General features: G+C 49.0%; 1 protein-coding gene across 1 annotated transcript in view; it reads left to right on the top strand.

Moving 5' to 3' along the window:
* LOC132478528 (heparan sulfate glucosamine 3-O-sulfotransferase 3B1) overlaps window positions 1-16,063 on the top strand; it is a 37,799-nt gene extending 21,736 nt beyond the window's left edge. Inside the window, exon 2 of the mRNA XM_060081709.1 lies at window positions 15,338-16,063. Coding sequence (XP_059937692.1) covers window positions 15,338-15,956 — 619 coding nt within the window. The 3' untranslated portion in view covers window positions 15,957-16,063. The remainder of the gene's footprint in view (window positions 1-15,337) is intronic.
* Window positions 16,064-17,993: the final 1,930 nt, after the last annotated feature.

Here is a 17,993-nt window from a genome sequence, read left to right as displayed (position 1 = left end):
GGCTCTGGACACCCAGGCTCAGCGGCCATGGCTCACGGGCCCAGCCGCTCCGCGGCATGTGGGATCTTCCCGGACCGGGGCATGAACCCGTGTCCCCTGCATCGGCAGGCGGACTCTCAACTACTGCGCCACCAGGGAAGCCCTATCTACCCTTCTTGAACATATACTCCATGTGGCTTTTGAATGATACCGAAAGGGCCACAAACGCATAAAATGTGAGAGTAAGACAGGAGAATCGATAGCGGGGCCATAAAATGGAGCCAGGAACTGGCCTAAGAAATGTGTCTCAAATGACAGGGGACATGACCCTCAGCTCCATGGCAGCCTTCACAGACAGACAAACCTCAGTTACACAAATCACTCAAACAAGCTGTTTGCTCAAAAGAAAGCATGACTGTTCTTGGTACTAAGCTGGGGAGGGGGTTATATAAAGAGGATGCTGTGGGGTAACAGCCACTGGCATGGATAGCACTCTTATTTTTTTTAAATTTATTTTACTGAAGTATATTTGATGTACAATGTTGTGTTAATTTCTGCAGTATAACAAAGTGACTCAGTTATACATATCTATATATTCTTTTTCATATTCTTTTCCATTATGGTTTATCACAGGATATGGAATATAGGTCCCTGTGCTATACAGTAGGACCTTGTTATTTATCCATTCTATATATAGTAGTTTGCATCTGCTAATCCCAACCTCCCACTCCATCCCCCTCCCACCCCCTCCCCCTTGGCAACCACAAATCTGTTCTCTATGTCTGTGAGTCTGTTTCTGTTTCGTAGATAAGTTCATTTGTGTCATATTTCAGATTCCACAGATTAGTGATATATGGTATTTGTCTTTCTTTCTGCCTTACTTCACTTAGTATGATAATCTCTAGGTCCATCCATGTTGCTGCAAATGACTTTTTTTTATGGCTGAGTCCATTGTCTATTTATGTACCACATCTTCTTTTGGATAGCACTCATAAAAAGCATATGGCTAATCCAGCCTTTTTGATAAAGGGTATTTTTCTAAAAGCAAAAGGTAAAATCAGGACTCTCATCCAGTTATGATGTTAAGGATTATATTTCTTTAATAAGCACGTTAAGGATTTTATTTTACGTATTATTGGGTTGGCCAAAAAGTTGGTTCGGGTTTTTCCATACGATGTTACAGAAAAAACGGAATGAACTTTTTGGCCAACCCAATATTAATGAGAACCAGACAGATGTTACCATTGGTCCAAAGGAGAAGTCAAAAGAACTTAAGTTTCCTTGACATAAAGGAGCATTGAGATGAATTACAAATAGGTGGAAACTGGCTTTTTCCGTGTAGTGGGAGGTGGAGAAGGAAACCCACAGAAGTTCCACCAGAAAGCACTTATTTGCATGCCTATGGTCAAGACTTACATTACCTTGCTATGTTGTTGCCTATAATTTACAGAGTTGCAGAATATCTCAAAGGCAATAAAAAGGCTAGCACCAGATAACACATGGCACAGTTTTCCACTGGAGATATTCAGTAATCTTTTCTGCCTATTCCAAATTTCTTTACATCTTCTTGTATCAGTCCTCAGTAGCCTCATGGAATTTATCATCAGCTAAAAGCCCAGATCTGTTTAAAATATGCTGCTGGGAAGCACAGTTTCCCCCGCTCCTGATACGTCTTGAAACCTCTCACCTCCCACGTTTGATGTGGCTTCTCATTGCCTCTGAGATCAAATCCAAATTCTGTCTGGCATTTGTTTGTTTATTCATTTACCCTTCATTTTTCTAAGAGCCATATATTTTGGCCACAGTGCAAATAAGGCAGAGCCCAGTCTTCAGCCCCCTCGAAGTCTATAATAGCAGCTAGAGAAAGGTTATGCTAATGTTTGTGTGTGTGCGTGTGCACACGCATATGTGTTTTTGCAGGGAGGGTGGTGGTCCTAAGAGGGGAGCAGAATTGCTAGCCCAGCCTGGGGAAGGAATGAGTGCCATAGGAATGTACTAGAAGGAGGAGGGCTCTGCTTGCCCATGGCTGGGGTGAAGGGTGAAAAAGGAAGGTAGGGGACATAGCATGTCCTTAGGGAAAAGCAGGGAAACACCTGGGCAGGGAGCTTAAATGTCATGTTCAACATCATGAGAAGCTATGAAGGTTTCTAGATTTGGCTTTTGGGAAGATGTCGGGGAAGCAGGGGTGGAGGGCTGAGCAGAGTGGAAAGGGGACCACGTCAGCCTGCTTTCCAATCTTTCTTGCCTTACTTCTCACTGTCCCACAAACAAACAAACAAACTTCAGTCCAAGCCCAATGTTTCAATCACTGTCTTATGTTCTTACACTCGGGTATCTTTTGTTCTTGATATCTTCACTTCTACCTGCCCTTGGGACCAGCTCAAGGAAACTTTAGATGTCCCAAAGGACATGACTTCTGGGTGCTTCTTTTCCACATTTCAATGCAATATGTATTGGCAAACTTCCTGGATGTGGAATTTCTCTCTAAATACACAGTAAGCCCCTGGACGGCAAGAATCATCCCCGTGAATGATAGCTACGCGCCATTTCACTGATTCCTTAACCATCTATGAGAGAGACTACGTCCACATTCCTGGTCTGTTTTCTTTTTGAGACCCAGGGGAGAGACATTTGGGGGTATCTCACCCCACCATCATTTGATGAATGCAAATGAATTTTAATAATTTAAGCAAAATAATAAGTAAAATGACAATGAATAGACATCAGCTCATTAGAGTCACTTTTTTTTCTTACTGTTGTTAACAGCGACCACTTATCATTTTGAGAGAAGGTGGTTTATTACCAGCCCTGAGAGGTGGTGCATCCAAAGTTCGAAAGTGAGAGGCGCTCATGGCTGGCTTCTGTTCCACAGGTGAAATAAGGAACTTGTTCTTTGCTGTAGCTTAGCACTCAAGGTCAAGACCTTCTTTATGTGTACGGCCTCATAATGTAATTGTGTCACATAATATAATGGGTAAGATGATACATAAATGTTGCTCTAGAATTAGCTACTTTGAGCATTGGGATCCTGAGATGGTCGCCATTTTCAAACCTGGCCCAAATGGTAATTTATTATCCCAGATTGCCCCCAATTCTCTTTACATATTTGCATTGTGACCTCTAGTCATTAGCTTTAAGCACTGCTAGTTCATTTCCTTTCATTCATTCATTTATGTGTTCATTCAGCAGATTATTTTCCAGTGCTTCCTATGCTGTGTGTTTTGCTGGGTTTTGTTCTTGTATTTCTTTTGAAGATAAAAATCTTTACAATTCACCGTCCATATAAATACAAAACAAAACATGGTGGGCCATAAGATTCAACCAAACATTTTGTTCTTAGAAATCGTCATTAGGGCTTAAAAATAGTTACAGGGTTAGTTTTTCACTGGGGCTAATGCAGGGTAAAAGGCTAATCTTGCTTGTAATTCTTAGCAGCCCTCTCACTACCCATTTGGTTATTTGATCTCCCTGGCGCTTACAGTTTTGTTCCCTTGCGCGAGTTGTGGAGTGGGGGGGAGGGAACGCTTTGTCTCAAGCACAGAAGAATCGCTGGAAATTTTAAGACTCACCGTCTATCAGGAAGTTCTCATAGAATTTGAACAATCTTGATGAGACGTGCTCAAGTAATACAGAACACTTGAGCAGAGCCTCAGCCTCCAAGACTTTCCATCTGTCCTATCTTTGGACATGAAACACACAAGCAAGTTGGACTTTATACAGTAATCTGTTACAGATGCACTGAGTTTTTATAAAAAATGGTGACTGTGATAATGAATGGATGCGACTTTCTCCTCTTGAAAACTGGCTCTGGAAAGCTTCCATAATTCACAAGCTGAGAATCCCCAAAAGGGTAGGAGAGAGGGCACTTTGATGGGTGCCTTTATTTTATTTTTTTAATAATTTTATTTACTTACTTATTTTGGCTGCGTTGGGTCTTCGTTGCTGCGCACAGGCTTTCTCTAGTTGCAGTGGGCGCAGGCTACTCTTCCTTGCGGTCCGCGGGCTTCTCATTGCGGTGGCTTCTCTTGTTGTGGAGCACGGGCTCTAGACGCATGGGCTTCAGTAGTTGTGGCACACGGGCTTAGTTGCTACGCGGCATGTGGGATCTTCCCGGACCAGGGCTTGAACCTGTGTTCCCTGCATTGGGAGGCGGATTCTAAACCACTGTGCCACCAGGGAAGTCCTGATGGGTGTCTTCAGAGTTTCCATCGGCCTTGCCATGTCACTTCCTTTCTCTAGACACCTTCCCATCAGCTTCAAACACTAGGTCAGACCAACTTGGAAGAAATAATTGCTGCTGATTATCGGCGTGCAAATAAGAAACTGCAGGGTTTTCTTTGTCAGCACTGTCTCCAGGTTTATACACTCCCAAGGATGTTCTCTAGAAAGTGCCTCTTTTCTTCTCTAAAATGTTCTCGAGCTATTTAAAGCCTGTGATAAGGGAAGTTGATTTGCTCTCATTTCCCTTCAGTTCAGCTTAACTCAAACTTACGTCTGGGGTTTTTATTGACCTAATTTACTTTATACTTTATATCAACTTTTCTGTTGATAACCATAAAATGGAGTTCTGTTTGTAAAATACAAGGGGAGCAGGGAGAGGGATGGAGCCGTTGTCTTGGACTTAAGTCGAGGATTGACTGGGAATTCTCTCTCATCCCAAACTCCTACTGTCCCTGCAGTCAGGAGGCAGGAAGGTAATGGATGATATCAACTCTTCATTCTGTGAATCTGGTTTCAGCAGTTGGGTTGTTTCTTTTCATCAGCCAGAGATGGACCCCTGCCCCTAAACGGGCTGTTTTACTTCATGTAAACCTCATTCTCTGCCATGGAAAGAAAGTAAGAAAGAGAGAGAGAGAGAGGAAGGAAGGAAGGAAGGAAGGAGAGAAGGAAAGAAGGAAAGAGAGAAGGAAAGAGGGAAAGAAGGAAGGAAGCAAAGAAAGAGAGAGAGAGAGAGAGAAAGAACCCTCCAAAGTAGGATGTGTTCATATGAAAGACTGCCTCATTTCCTGCTCCCCTTTGGCTTGGATCATCACATCCGTTCAGTGATGTCAACCCAAGAAAGGGAGTTTGGTTTTTCTTGGTGTCCAAGGTCCTACCAGGGAACTAAGAAGGAAGGTCCAAACATGGGATCCTTCCTCGCACAAGTGAAGAATTTCAGGAAACGGAGACTCTTTCAAATATTTGTTTTACAGGAGACTTTGAATTTAACAACCAATGTGGAATTTCTTTTTCCTTAGCAATATTTCCCTAGAAATATCCCTACTATTTAAAGTGATAAGTCAAAGGAGATAATAAAGAGGGGACGTAAGTGGGGTTCATTCCACCTTACCCATAGGAAAGGTTTTGCTGCTTTAAGAGCTTATTCACATATGAACTACATTTGAGTCTCATTTTTTTTTAAAGCAGGACAAATATCTCCATTTTACAAATGCAGAGAGACAGCTCAGAGATGTTAGGCAACTTGCCTGAAGACACATAGCCTGACCTTGAACCCTACTTTCCTTTCTATTCCACCAGGCACCAGGTTGCCTAATGAGTGAGTGCCTAGTTTTAGGATACCCTTGACATTGACTTGCACCAGAATTTCACTCTTGGGGTTGATCTGTACCCCCAAGGTACACTTTGAAGTACACTTTGTACCAATTTGATCATCAAATATTTATATAGGTTCTCCTTTACCAACTTGTGCCAACCTATGGCTGGCTGGAGGAGGAGGGGGTGGCATGAGGGTGGAGAGGGAGAGATGGAGATTGTAAGGGTCCCCGTACAGAATTTTAGAGCCTAAAAACACCCTTTTAAACCAATCCATTATTTTTTAAAAATATTTATTTTGTTTATTATTTTTTATTTTTTGGCTGCGTTGGGTCTTAGTTGTGATATGCACGTGGGCTCTGTAGTTTGCGGCACTCGGGCTCTCTAGTTGAGGCGTGAGAGCTCAGTAGTTGTGGCGCATGGGCTCAGTTGCCCCGTGGCACGTGGGATCTTAGTTCCCCGACCAGGGATTGTACCCGTGTCCTCTGCATTGGAAGGCGGATTCTTTACCACTGCACCACCAGGGAAGTCCCCCATCCATTAATTTTTATACACAGGAAACTGAGCCCAAAGCTTTGAGTGCCTCGTCCGAGGTCTTAGGCTCTTGTCAGTGGCAGGGCAGGAACCAGAGCCCAGGACTTCATGTGCCCAGTGCCCACTGGGCTTTCGCTGGGCCAGGAAGTCCCCTCTCCTTGCCCTGGGAGAAGCGGGGAGCGGGGGGCGGCGCTTCCCTGGTGGGGAAGTGATTTTCATCCACGCTGTGTGGACAGGCTGTGTGGAATGGCTCAGAAGCTCTGGAGTAAGGGCCTGTTTACAAACATTTGCACCTCGTTGCCAAGGGCACAGGGTAGGCAGCCTTTCTTGGGATGAAGCAGGGAGCTGGGAGAGGATTTACCGGAGCCTGTGACACATACCAGCCAGTGTAACAGCCTCAGGGCTGGCCCTCTGTTGCCTGGGAGGTAACCCAGGCAGAGCTGGGGCTCCTACCGCCCCAGGGAAAAGGAGCCGGTTCCAGACGGGAAGTCCGCACTGATCAGAGTCCATCTCTGATGAGCAGGTCAGGTCTACATAGAGAAGAATCTGCCAAAGCAGGAAAGAGCAGAACTGCTTCAGCGGCAGCCTTTCCGCCTCCGCATCTGCTTCCCTACTCTCCGCTTTCTGGGTCCTCCGCTCTGCCCTGCCTCTGCCCAATGGCAGGGCTGATTTTACTTTGGAGAGAGTGTGCTTCTCAGAAAACTTTTCTTTCTTTCTATTGATGAAAAAAAATTTTTTTTTCTTTTTTTTTTTTTTTTTCAGGAAACGGGACACAGATTACTCTGATTTCACATGATTTGTGCCCGCACACAGTGAGGTCCAATAAACACGAGCAACGCCCCACGGAGCGCAGACACAAAAGGCTATTAGCTTTTAATTGAAACCCTCCCTCCACCCCCCCCATCCCCCCATCCCCTTCCAGGAACAGGAACTCAGGCCTTTGTGAAGCAGGGTCTATAACAGAGGACTGTGCCAAAATGAAAGGAATCTTGAGTTGACCCAGAGGAGTGAGATGCTCTTTTGAGCCCCACCCCCTTATGGCATTCAAAGGCTTTTCATTTTCTGAGCAGTATTGAAATTCTAGGACAATGGAAGCCAAATCCTTGCAGTGGGCTTGGGGGCTGGGCGGGGAGAAAGGAGAGAGGGTTGGCCAAGGAGGGGGCACGGGGGAGTCCATCCTTTGTTATTTTTCTTCTTTCCTACCCATTACCTTAAAAAAAGAAAAGAAGAAAGAAAGTAAAAAGACCCAGTAAACTTTATAATGAATAATGACATCACTTCCGGGAGCCCAGCTGCTCCTGGGGACCAGAGAGACACGGAGAGCAACAGACTATTTACAATTTCATTTTAAATTATTTGAAACCCTCCCAGAGGAGTTCTTTGATATGCAAACATCTCACCCAAATGGAGATAATTATTTATGGAGATGTGGCCCTTTGAAGGGGAGCTCGGATCTGGTGGGTTCAGAGACTTCCTACAAAGGAAGAAGGTTCCAGATAAGAAGGGGCTGAGCTGATCCCCATCTTCCTCCCTCCCCGCCCTACTCCTCCCCTGGGAAGAAAACTGCTTTAAAGAAGAAACTTCCCAGGGTTACAACTTACAGCTCGAGTTACAGGTCTCAGGAGCTGCCGGTGTCTCCTTGTCCACAGTCAAGTTTACAGGAAGAGTTCCTTTCTCACCCCTGGGTGTCTCATCTTTCTGTCGGGATGGAAGCTACAAGGCTGGACCTTTGTCTTTGCCCCCCTCCCCGCCCCCCAAAGTCCACTCTAATTTATAAGGTCACAAGGTAGAAAGGCACCGCCCCGGGGAAGAGTTTGGGGTGGATGTTCAGTGCTGGTAGATGGGCCTTCAGAAGAGGTGACAGCCGTGTGGCATCGGTGGTATCGCGGTGAGCACGGCCGCCTTCAGAAGAGGTGACACCAGCTTCCCGCACACTTGTCACTACAGAAACCCCTCTGATTAGGCCTCTAATGACCCTGGGGACTCCAGAGCATCCGCTAGCTTCTAGGGACATGTGCCCTCTCCTCGCCCCCGACCCTGCCAGTGTCTGTCACCTTTGGGACTGTCGGCAGCTTTGCAGTTTGCTCCTTGGCAATGTCCCCTCCCCGCAACCCCCCAGCTGCCCGTCTGCCCTTTTCAAGTTAGCCAGCTGAGTGCTTCCCGGGCCTCTGTGATGGGGAGATTGAGGCACTCGGCTAACCTCAGCATAACTGCCTTCCCTGGGGACCAGGCAGGGTGGGCCAGGCCTCTGGAGGCGGAAGGGATGAGGGAGGGGCCTGGGCGGCCAAGCAGTCAGATCCCAGGAACCCAAGGGCATCCTTTCCTAAAAGAAGACTTGTTGTTTTTTTGTTCGTTTTCTGAGTTTTCCTGGCATGTATTTTCAAGGCAGGACGTTGGCTGTTTAGTCCCTGATCTTGCCTGTCATGGGTTAAGATGTGCTGCCTTTGACAGCCCTCAGTGTTCCCTGGGAGGAAAGGGTCGTCTTTTTTCCTGAGTGGTCACAGGTGACGAAGGCACAGGTGCCGTGATCCCAGCATCCCAGGGAGAGACCTCAATGGGAGCCGCAGAGGAAGGTGAGGGTTAGGAAAGGACCCCGATGAGCGTGCTGCACCTGCGCTTGAGGCCCGGGCTGAGGGTGCAAGGGGGTGCGACCCCATTCTTCCCAAGGAGGAAACCATCCTTCACAGACAGGAAGCCAAGGAGAGATGGGATCTCAGGGTTGTTCGGGGTTGCCGTTTTTTGTTTTTAAGCAGATTTTATTTATTTATTTTTTTTAGAGCAGTTTTAGGGTCACAGCAAGATCAAGCAGAAAACTCAAAGTTCCAGAAACCGAGCACCGGCGCATGAATTTGGGGTTCAACCACATTCCCATAGGCCTCTTGCTCCGCCTGAAGCACAGCCTTCCCCCATCAGGATGGTCCACTGGGTACGATGAACTTACACTGGCACATCAGGAGTGCCACCTGAAAACAGAAAAGCAGCAGAAAAAGAAAATTAGGGCAACCTGTGCTACTGGAGCACATCAGAATTATAAGGCTTTTAGAACTTCTCTGATTCATTCAAAGTTCCTATGCATTTAGGCCCGAAGGTTTTGTTTTTTTTTTTTTTTTTTTTTTTTGCGGTACGCGGGCCTCTCGCTGCTGTGGCCTCTGCCATCGCGGAGCACAGGCTCCGGACGCGCAGGCCCAGCGGCCATGGCTCACGGGCCCAGCCGCTCCGCGGCACGTGGGATGTTCCCGGACCGGGGCACGAACCCGTGTCCCCTGCATCGGCAGGCGGACTCCCAACCACTGAGCCACCAGGGAAGCCCCGAAGGTTTGTTTTTAAGAGTCTGCTCCCAGCAGTAACACATCAGAGCCCCATCGAGACTTGGGGTGATCAGCTGTAAAGGCTGGGCTTCTGCAAAGCCTGTGACAGCCAGTCCCCTGTGAGAGGCTGACTCCACAGGTCACCTCTCAGCCGCTCCTGAGTCTGGCGAAGCCCCGGTACAGGTCAGCGCCCGGACCTGGGACTGAGATTCTAAATCCTCAGACCTGACTCTGGACATCCTCCATGTCAACCTGCCACAGCATTAGGAAAGAGGAAAATGGCCCAGTGGTCATTTTGGCATCAGTTCATCTTAGTTTCATTGGAGTTTTTTAAAAATAAAGAGAACTTAGTTTTGTTTTAAGCCCTGAATTTGGCAAAAGCATAAATCAGATAATTTGGGACTTGTACTATTCTTCACCTGTTTGTTTTTTTTCTTTCTTCTGTTTATGTTGATATTATCTAACTTTGGACAATGAAAGAGTTAGATGCATCTTTTAGTCTCTTATGCACACGAGTAGAGTCAACCTTATGTTTCTTCTAGTTCCTTCAATTTGCCTCAGTTTGTTTTACTGGGAGCCCAATTTGTGTTCGATAATTAACTCTGTAGTGTGTATGTGTGTGTGGTGTGTGTGTGTATCTCTATGTGTACACACACATGCATGTATTTAGGGGCAACAAACATCCTTTTCTTTATTTGCATTGAACCTGACTGTATTTTGTTTGTTCTGTTTGTTACATTCCTTCTCTGCAGTTTGTAGATCCCGGGGCGTCACCGTCACTCACTCTGGGGCCTGGTCTGCTTTCAGCGGGGAGGGTATGACCCCGAGTTCTCTAGACTTCACTGCAGGCCTTTGAGTCAAATCATGGCTTGGATTAGCGGAACAACTTTTGTTCTGTTCACAGTATTGTTTTCGCGATTATTTTTCACCATGGGGGTCTCTATCCCCACCCGACACCCCTAGTAGGTGCACATGGCATCAGCAGAAGAAGTGGCTGAAGTGCACGACAGCTGCCAGGTCCACAGGTGCCCCAGGGGACGATTTCCAGTCTGACTACAGGTTGGCATCATTGGAGAGATTCCCGTGATGGGACTCCACCCACACGGGCCTGATTCGGCGGGTCTGGGGCTGGGCCCAGGCGTCCAATTCCTAGCACCCTTGGCATCCAGCGTGAATCTGGCCGCCACTGAGAGGCACGTCACTCTCCTGTGAATTTCATGAAACACGTTGAAAGCCTGAAACGCCCCCTGCAAACCCACCAGTTTCCCAAGTTCCTGCTCCATGGCCCAGCTCTTTGAGGGCCCTGGTGCTCCCGGAAGGTCACCGGGCTGGTCATCCCCAGGCCTGAATGTCGTGAGGGTCACCCGACACCTCTGCTCAGTACCTCCTCGGCTTGTCCCAAGGGAAGCTTCTGGTGGGTGTGAGCATGCATCTTCTTGAGACTTGCACCCCACTGTCTTCACAAGCACCCATGGGGGATGTGCCAGGTGTTGAAGAGGTGTCCCTTCCCGCCCACGTGGTGGAAGAGGGGAGGAGGGGGCTGGGGGACGGCGCTGGCAGGAGGACCTGCTGCCACCGTCCTGACCTCCCAACCCCTTCCAGTGCAGTTATCATCGGGCGTGTGTTACCCTGAGATATCCATTGTTTCGAAATCTGACTGATCTTTAAACAATCATTATGGTAGTCTTGTGATTCTGGCCCTGGAATACCTATTATTAAGATGCTAATCTCTGGGGCTTCCCTGGTGGCGCAGTGGTTGAGAGTCCGCCTGCCGATGCAGGGGACACGGGTTCGTGCCCCGGTCCGGGAGGATCCCACATGCCGCGGAGTGGCTGGGCCCGTGAGCCATGGCCGCTGAGCCTGCGCGTCCGGAGCCTGTGCTCCGCAGCGGGAGAGGTCACAGCAGCGAGAGGCCCGCGTACCGCAAAAAAATTAAAAAAAATAAAAATAAAAAAAAGATGCTAATCTCTGAATGAGAAGAAGAAATACAGGTTATCTCTTTAGAGAAGGGACAGGTGTGTGGCTCTTTGTAAATTTCATCACAGTAAGAAAAACAAAGAAGGCTGGGGCAGCGGTTGTGATGAGGGGCATCAGAGGACCTGACTCTGGGTCTCAGCTCTCGGCCTGGAGGCCGGTGACCCTCCCTGTCAGCCCCAGCTCCTTCCTCAGTAAGTTGGGGCCTGGCAATGCCTCCTCAAAGACTTGTGCGAGGGATTAGATCAGCTGGTGTGTGTGAGAGTTTCTCTGGGAGCCCCAGAGTGCCCCAGCTAATAATTATTAGCTGTGACTATCAGTTTGGGAAACTGGCTTTCCTGGTGAGCTGCTCAGTTAAGCTGCAGCCTCCCTGCTGGCTCGGGAGACCAGCCTGGGGCTGGAGCCGCCTCTGGAGCGATGGGCGCGCAGGGTCCACGTGAGGGGGTCACCCTCGGCCACGTCCTTTCTTCTCCGAGCCACTGCTCTGCTCCGAGAGGTCCTGAGTGTTGGGACAGGAGAGCCCGGCCAGTGAAGGGCGGGGAGGCGGAAGCTGGGCCCAGGAAGTGAATGATAAGGGCTTTGCTCCGGGACTAGGTGGTGGGGGTGGGAGAAGAGCTGATAAGGCGAGAAAGGGACTTGCCTGTAACTGCCCGGAAGGTTCTGCCAGGAGCTCTCCGCACACTTCTCGGGCCATGCTTTGTTCCCCACTGGATGGACCCGCAGGGCTGTGCTGGGGAGATGCCCAGCTCTGTCTGAGCCCAGGGCCTGGGTAGGGGAGGAAAAATAATTTTCCCTCCACCCTTCTAGAGCTGAGACCCCTCACTCCCTGTAATAAAAGACAGTCAACACAAGAAGAACAAACAAGTTTAATAACATGTGTACCTCCTGTGTATGTGGGAGATACCCAGGAAACCTGAGCAGCGCTTAGAAATGGCCCAAGCCGCCATCTTAAACACCATCTCCAGCTGAAGACAAATCAAGATTTTGGAGGGGGGAGGCCAGTTCTGGGAGGTGGTGGGGAAAAGCCCAGTAGATAAGGGTACAGTTGTTAGGCAGATTTAACTCCATGGATATGAGTTTCTAGAGATGTACCTGTACTTCTCTTCCTGGTACACAGAGGAAGACACCTTACATTTCCTTTATAAATGTAAATTTCTCTTACTAAAGGGTAACTTTGACTGGTTTTCAGAGCTTTTCTACGTCTGCTGTTTCTTAAAAATAATCAGCCTAAAATAACCCTTATGCCAAAGAGACATATTTCGGGTGGCATATTCTGCTCCCTTCCCCCCCGCCACGGAAGTGCCCCCGGAAACCAGCAGAAGGGGTTCAGAAGGCACCTGCCAAAATGATGGAGAACCCCGTGGTGCACTCACCCATCAGCTCCTTGGTCTCTGCACCAAGTACGCCCCAAGGAGAGTGACCGTGGAACCTGCGGTGGTCGGGGGCTGAGGCTTGGTGTCAGCAATTTCTCCAGCTGTTATTTGATAATCAGAGAAAGTCTGAGTGCTTTCTGACATATGTGTGCAAACTCTGGACAATCCTGGGGAGACGGGGTCCCTTGGAGCTGGTACCCCAGGATGGCGAGGGTGACCAGTGGGTGGTCCAACCCAAGAATCTGCCCACAGTTCAGGGATCCTTTATTTATGGCCGAGGAGGCTGTGCCTTTGGACCGGAGGACGGTGAGGATTTCCCATTCCTTTTCTGCTAGTCCTGGTACGTGCTTTCTTATTTGGCCATTTTGTCCCATGACCACCAGGCCCTTGTTTTAGGACGTTGAGGGGATGCAGGCAGCAGAGATGGTTCTGGAGCCCAGGCAGGCTGAGAGCCACGTCCGCTGTTCTTGCAGCTTTGCCGCTCCCAGGGGCCGTCTCCACGGCCCCTCTGTGGGGTAGATCTGAGGGAGTGACCAGTCTCCGTGTGCAGACCTTGCTTCCTTACACCCTTTCCCGGACGCTGTCAACAGAAGGGAACTGACAACATTTCCTTGGCACCCAGGCTTGGTCCCAAGAAGTGTCACAGTCCTCCCAGAAACCCTGGGTGGTGGGCATCATCCTTTTTCTCACAGATCAAATGAGAAAACTGAGGCATGGACAGGTGAGGGGCACATCCCTCAATCAGGGGGGTGCTGAGACTCAGACCGGAGGCTGGACTTCAGCGCCCATGCCAGGTCAGACGGACCCTCTGAAGACAAACCCCAAACCCACTCCATCTGCCCTGGCCCTGGAGAACTTGGCGGGTTGGGTTTCCTTCAGTCATAGCGGTATAGCACTTGGATTCTGAATATTAAACCCTTTCTTGTAGATTCAGTCTAGGTACAAATGGCTGAACACTGGAAACAACTCGGACTTGATCAAACTCGACCTGCTTTTCAATTTTTTTTTTTTTTTTTTTTTTTTGCGTTATGCGGGCCTCTTACTGTTGTGGCCTCTCCCATTGCAGAGCACAGGCTCCAGACACGCAGGCTCAGTGGCCATGGCTCACAGGTCCAGCCACTCCGTGGCATGTGGGATCTTCCCGGATCGGGGCACGAACCCGTGTCCCCTGCATCGGCAGGCGGACTCTCAACCACTGCGCCACCAGGGAAGCCCTCGACCTGCTTTTGAGTGAAATGCAAAATAAGTTGAGAGCCGGGCCCCTCTTTAATCCTTCATCGCGTTAGCCTGATGACACGGCTACGTTCGTCTAAGTGGTTAATGGGCAAAGTGGGTCAATCCAGCTTTAGCTTAAGCCGGGGGTAGCTGCAGGGCTGCAAGGCAGTCCTTCGGGGAGAAGCCTGCTTCCTCTAACTAGCTATGAAGGAGGAGCCCGTTGCCCTTTCTGCCTCTTACAATAGAGTTTATATCGTCATTTCTATAAATGTCTCCTAGAGGGATTTTGGTCTCAGTAGATTAGGGATGGCTTGAAGCTGGAAGTTCCGAATGTCCTACTGAGAGGTAAATATTTGGTCAAAAATGATGTGGAAATTGTCTTTTTTCCAATTCCTGGGCCCAGGTTGGAATCAATCAGAAATCTCTATCCCATAGCAAATGGAAGATTGTACATCTGTGACCACTACTTAGTGTCCGATTAGGTAACACATCTCCTTCTGATGTACACACACCAACGTGTACACGTGCATGCTCAGCATGGTCCTACTGTGTGCTATAAACTGTGTACTGAACACGTCATAATGGTCATAAGAATGGAGTAGTAGCCGCAGCTAGTGAATATTGAATATATAACGTATGCCAGGCACGTTCAAAGCATCTTATGATCATTAATTGTCTTAATCCTCATTAAACTCCCATAAGGTTGGTATTATCATCTTTATTCTTACAGCTGAGGAGAGAAGGCCAGAAAGTAAGTTGCTGAAAACGAGACAGCTTATAAGTGACCGAGCTGGGATTTGAACCCAGGCAGTCTGACGTCCAAGCCCACAGTGCTTAAATGTTAAGCTAAATGCTTCCATTTTACAAACCCCGCAACAACCGGATGCAGTGGCTGGAAATCATTCCGGTTTCACATATTCGGATGCTGAAACTCAAAGGAGCAAATCAGGCGCTGTCTTACATCACTGATTCCTGTGATTTTTAGTGCTAATCACCACACAGAACTGCTTTTTGGTCCAAATATCATGTCCTATCTTTCCTGTAGGTTATAGCAGTTTTGCCTACGTAGTTATGTTTAAATTATGCTAAGAAAGATATACAAGTCTCCCTGCCTATGCCAGGCACTTTTCTAAGCTGTTGAGGTATATTAATACGTTTAATCATCACAACAACCATAGGAGATCGGTCGTGTTATTATTTCCCATGAAGTACATCCGCGAGGAACCAGGGGTGCACAGCTTTGCGTCTGTGCGACTTCTCCGCGATCGCGGTCACACATCTAGCAAGGAGAGCAGTTGGTACCTCAACTCAGGCTCCGGGTCTGTAAGACCCCCCCCACTTCTGCTGGGAAGGAGCTCGCGGTGGCAATCAGGGGAAGGCGCTCAGTTTTCAGGCCCTAACGTGCCTTTCTGCTCCACTCAGGGACCTGATGCCGCGGACCCTGGAGGGGCAGATCACCATGGAGAAGACGCCCAGCTACTTCGTGACGCGCGAGGCGCCCGCGCGCATCTCGGCCATGTCCAAGGACACCAAGCTCCTGGTGGTGGTGCGGGACCCGGTGACCAGGGCCGTCTCGGACTATACGCAGACGCTGTCCAAGCGGCCCGACATCCCCAGCTTCGAGAGCCTGGCCTTCAGGAACCGGACGGCGGGCCTCGTGGACCGGGCGTGGAGCGCCATCCAGATCGGCCTGTACGCCGAGCACCTGGAGCGCTGGCTGCGCCACTTCCCCGCCCGCCAGCTGCTCTTCGTGAGCGGCGAGCGGCTGGTGCGCGACCCGGCCGGCGAGCTGGGCCGCGTGCAGGACTTCCTGGGCCTCAAGCGCATCATCTCCGACAAGCACTTCTACTTCAACCAGACCAAGGGCTTCCCCTGCCTCAAGAAGGCCGAGGGCAGCGGCCGCCCTCACTGCCTGGGCAAGACCAAGGGCAGACCCCACCCCGAGATCGACGGCCAGGTGCTGCGGCGGCTGCGTGATTTCTACCGGCCCTTCAACCGCAAGTTCTACCAGATGACGGGCCACGACTTCGGCTGGGACTGATCAGACCCTCCCCACCCCCCAACCCCGGGGCTTAGGAAATATTGAGAGAGATTATATGTATGTAAAATGTACAGAAATCTATTTTATAATAATTTATTTTTAATTCATAAGCAATTAATTCACTAAGCTGCCTAGCCACACTCTTTAGAGAGAGTCACATAATCTGTTAACATTCCAAAGTGTTTCTAATATTTTCTTCTTGTCTTCACAATGGATGGTGCTTCATTGGGTTTTTTTTTCTTTTCTTTCTTTCTACCCATTGTATTTAAAAAAGAAGAAAAGCACAACTTGAGATTTTTGTTGTTACGGGTATGCAGCCTTTGATCGCTGTCTGGATGCACTTGCCCACTTCCTCATACGGAAGCTTCCATCTCCCTTCCTGCCTGGGCACCTCTGGGAGCTCTGAGCTGCCAGACCTTCACATAGCAGCTTCCTCGCTGACGTGCTGACACATCCAAGGGCGTAGACCCCAAACCGCAGCGCTAGGTTTTCCCCCCAAGTCCGCTCAGCACACGGGGGAATCACTACCTTGGCAGGGACATCCACACCCTTTTAGAGTCTGCCTGTCAGGGCCCTTGACTTTACCTTTTGATTCTGAAGGATGCCCCTGCCTCATCTTCTGCTCCATCCCTGGTTCAATAACCGGCTTGAAGTGTATACACATATCAGTCCCCACTTCTGCAGGTCCCGTGTGTGAGATGCTTGGCTGCTGCTTTAGAAATAAAGGCGATCCCTTCTAATTTGCATGCGAGTGCATCGTGTTCCGTTCTCCAGGCAGACGGCTCTGCTTTGACACACCAAAGAATCCCCTAGGCTAGCAGAACCACCGGATGGAACCAAGGGTGCCGGGTGTCGAGACCTGAAGGGGTCAGGTTCATCCCACGCCATCGGAGTCTACCAAGGTGCCACTAGGTGCAGAGCCAGCCCCTGTTTGGTGTCTGGAACTCCCTTCCCTGGAATTCCTAGCTCATCTCAGACAACACGGTCTGTAGCCAAGAGCCAAATAGCGAGAACCAGGAGAGGCTCTTGTAAAAAGAGACTAGGAACGCTGGCCCGTGTTGCCTATAAGCGCTCGAGCCTGTGCCTGTCCCTTGTTTTAGCCAGGCCCTGGCAGAAGGGGTGCCAGCACTGTTGCTGCTGATGCAGAATGCTCTCCCCTACCTCTTCGTGGAGGGGGCAGTGGAGGGGTCATTTGTGATGACCAGCTAGTGGCAGTTGGGTAACCGTATAGCAATATCAAAGAATTGTCATTTGTGTTATACTTTCACTAAGGAATATATGGGAAGATATTGTCACAATGGTCGGGTTGTGATATTTACAAAGGACACTTTGGTATGTTCTGTGGGATAACTCGCTTGCCAGTGAAACAAAACACTGGTCTTTAAGGGATGTCTTATTGATAATCTGGTCTGTCTTTGCCCACAAGTTTTAGCCCCGACGTAGCTAGTTCGTGCTTAGCTGCAAAGCTAAGGTATAGGAGGATGGGCGCACGGGGACATGGAGGCGGGAGCTGTGTGCATTTCATAGCTTTGTTACGGCCTCTACCAAGCCGTGTAGAACCTGCACTTAGGGGAATGCCCATGATCATGGCATGGCTGTTCCCTCTTGCTGCTTGGGTGTCAAAGACATCTTCATAAGGGTGCTAATTGATCGTGCATTTCTCCAATCAGAAGGCTCATTAGAAATAAAACTGGGAACACCTCTTTTCCATTACAGCATAACATCGCTTAAGGTCAAAGCCAGCCCACATCTGCCACCTGATCCTGCCCTGTCCGCTTTCTGTCCCCTCTCGTGCTCTGACATGGTGCGTGATGTCAACTTGCAAAAAAGTTCAGAGAAGGGTTTGCCACAAAGCAGTGGGGAAATGCACGTGAACTTTTCCTTCCCCTCCAGGTCCCTGCTTGTCTTTCTAAGCTGGACCACTTTCGATTAAGTTGTTTATTCCCTGCCTTAAAACTGAAACAGGAAATCCTCAGAGAGAATGAGGGTCATTTAGTCATGAACACTGAAGTGAGTCAAGATTCTATTCTGGGTCAA

This window comes from Mesoplodon densirostris, chromosome 18 (assembly GCF_025265405.1).
Source record: "Mesoplodon densirostris isolate mMesDen1 chromosome 18, mMesDen1 primary haplotype, whole genome shotgun sequence".
Lineage (NCBI taxonomy): Eukaryota > Metazoa > Chordata > Mammalia > Artiodactyla > Ziphiidae > Mesoplodon > Mesoplodon densirostris.
Note: the sequence above shows the minus strand (reverse complement) of the source record. Positions and strands in the feature narration are given on the sequence as shown.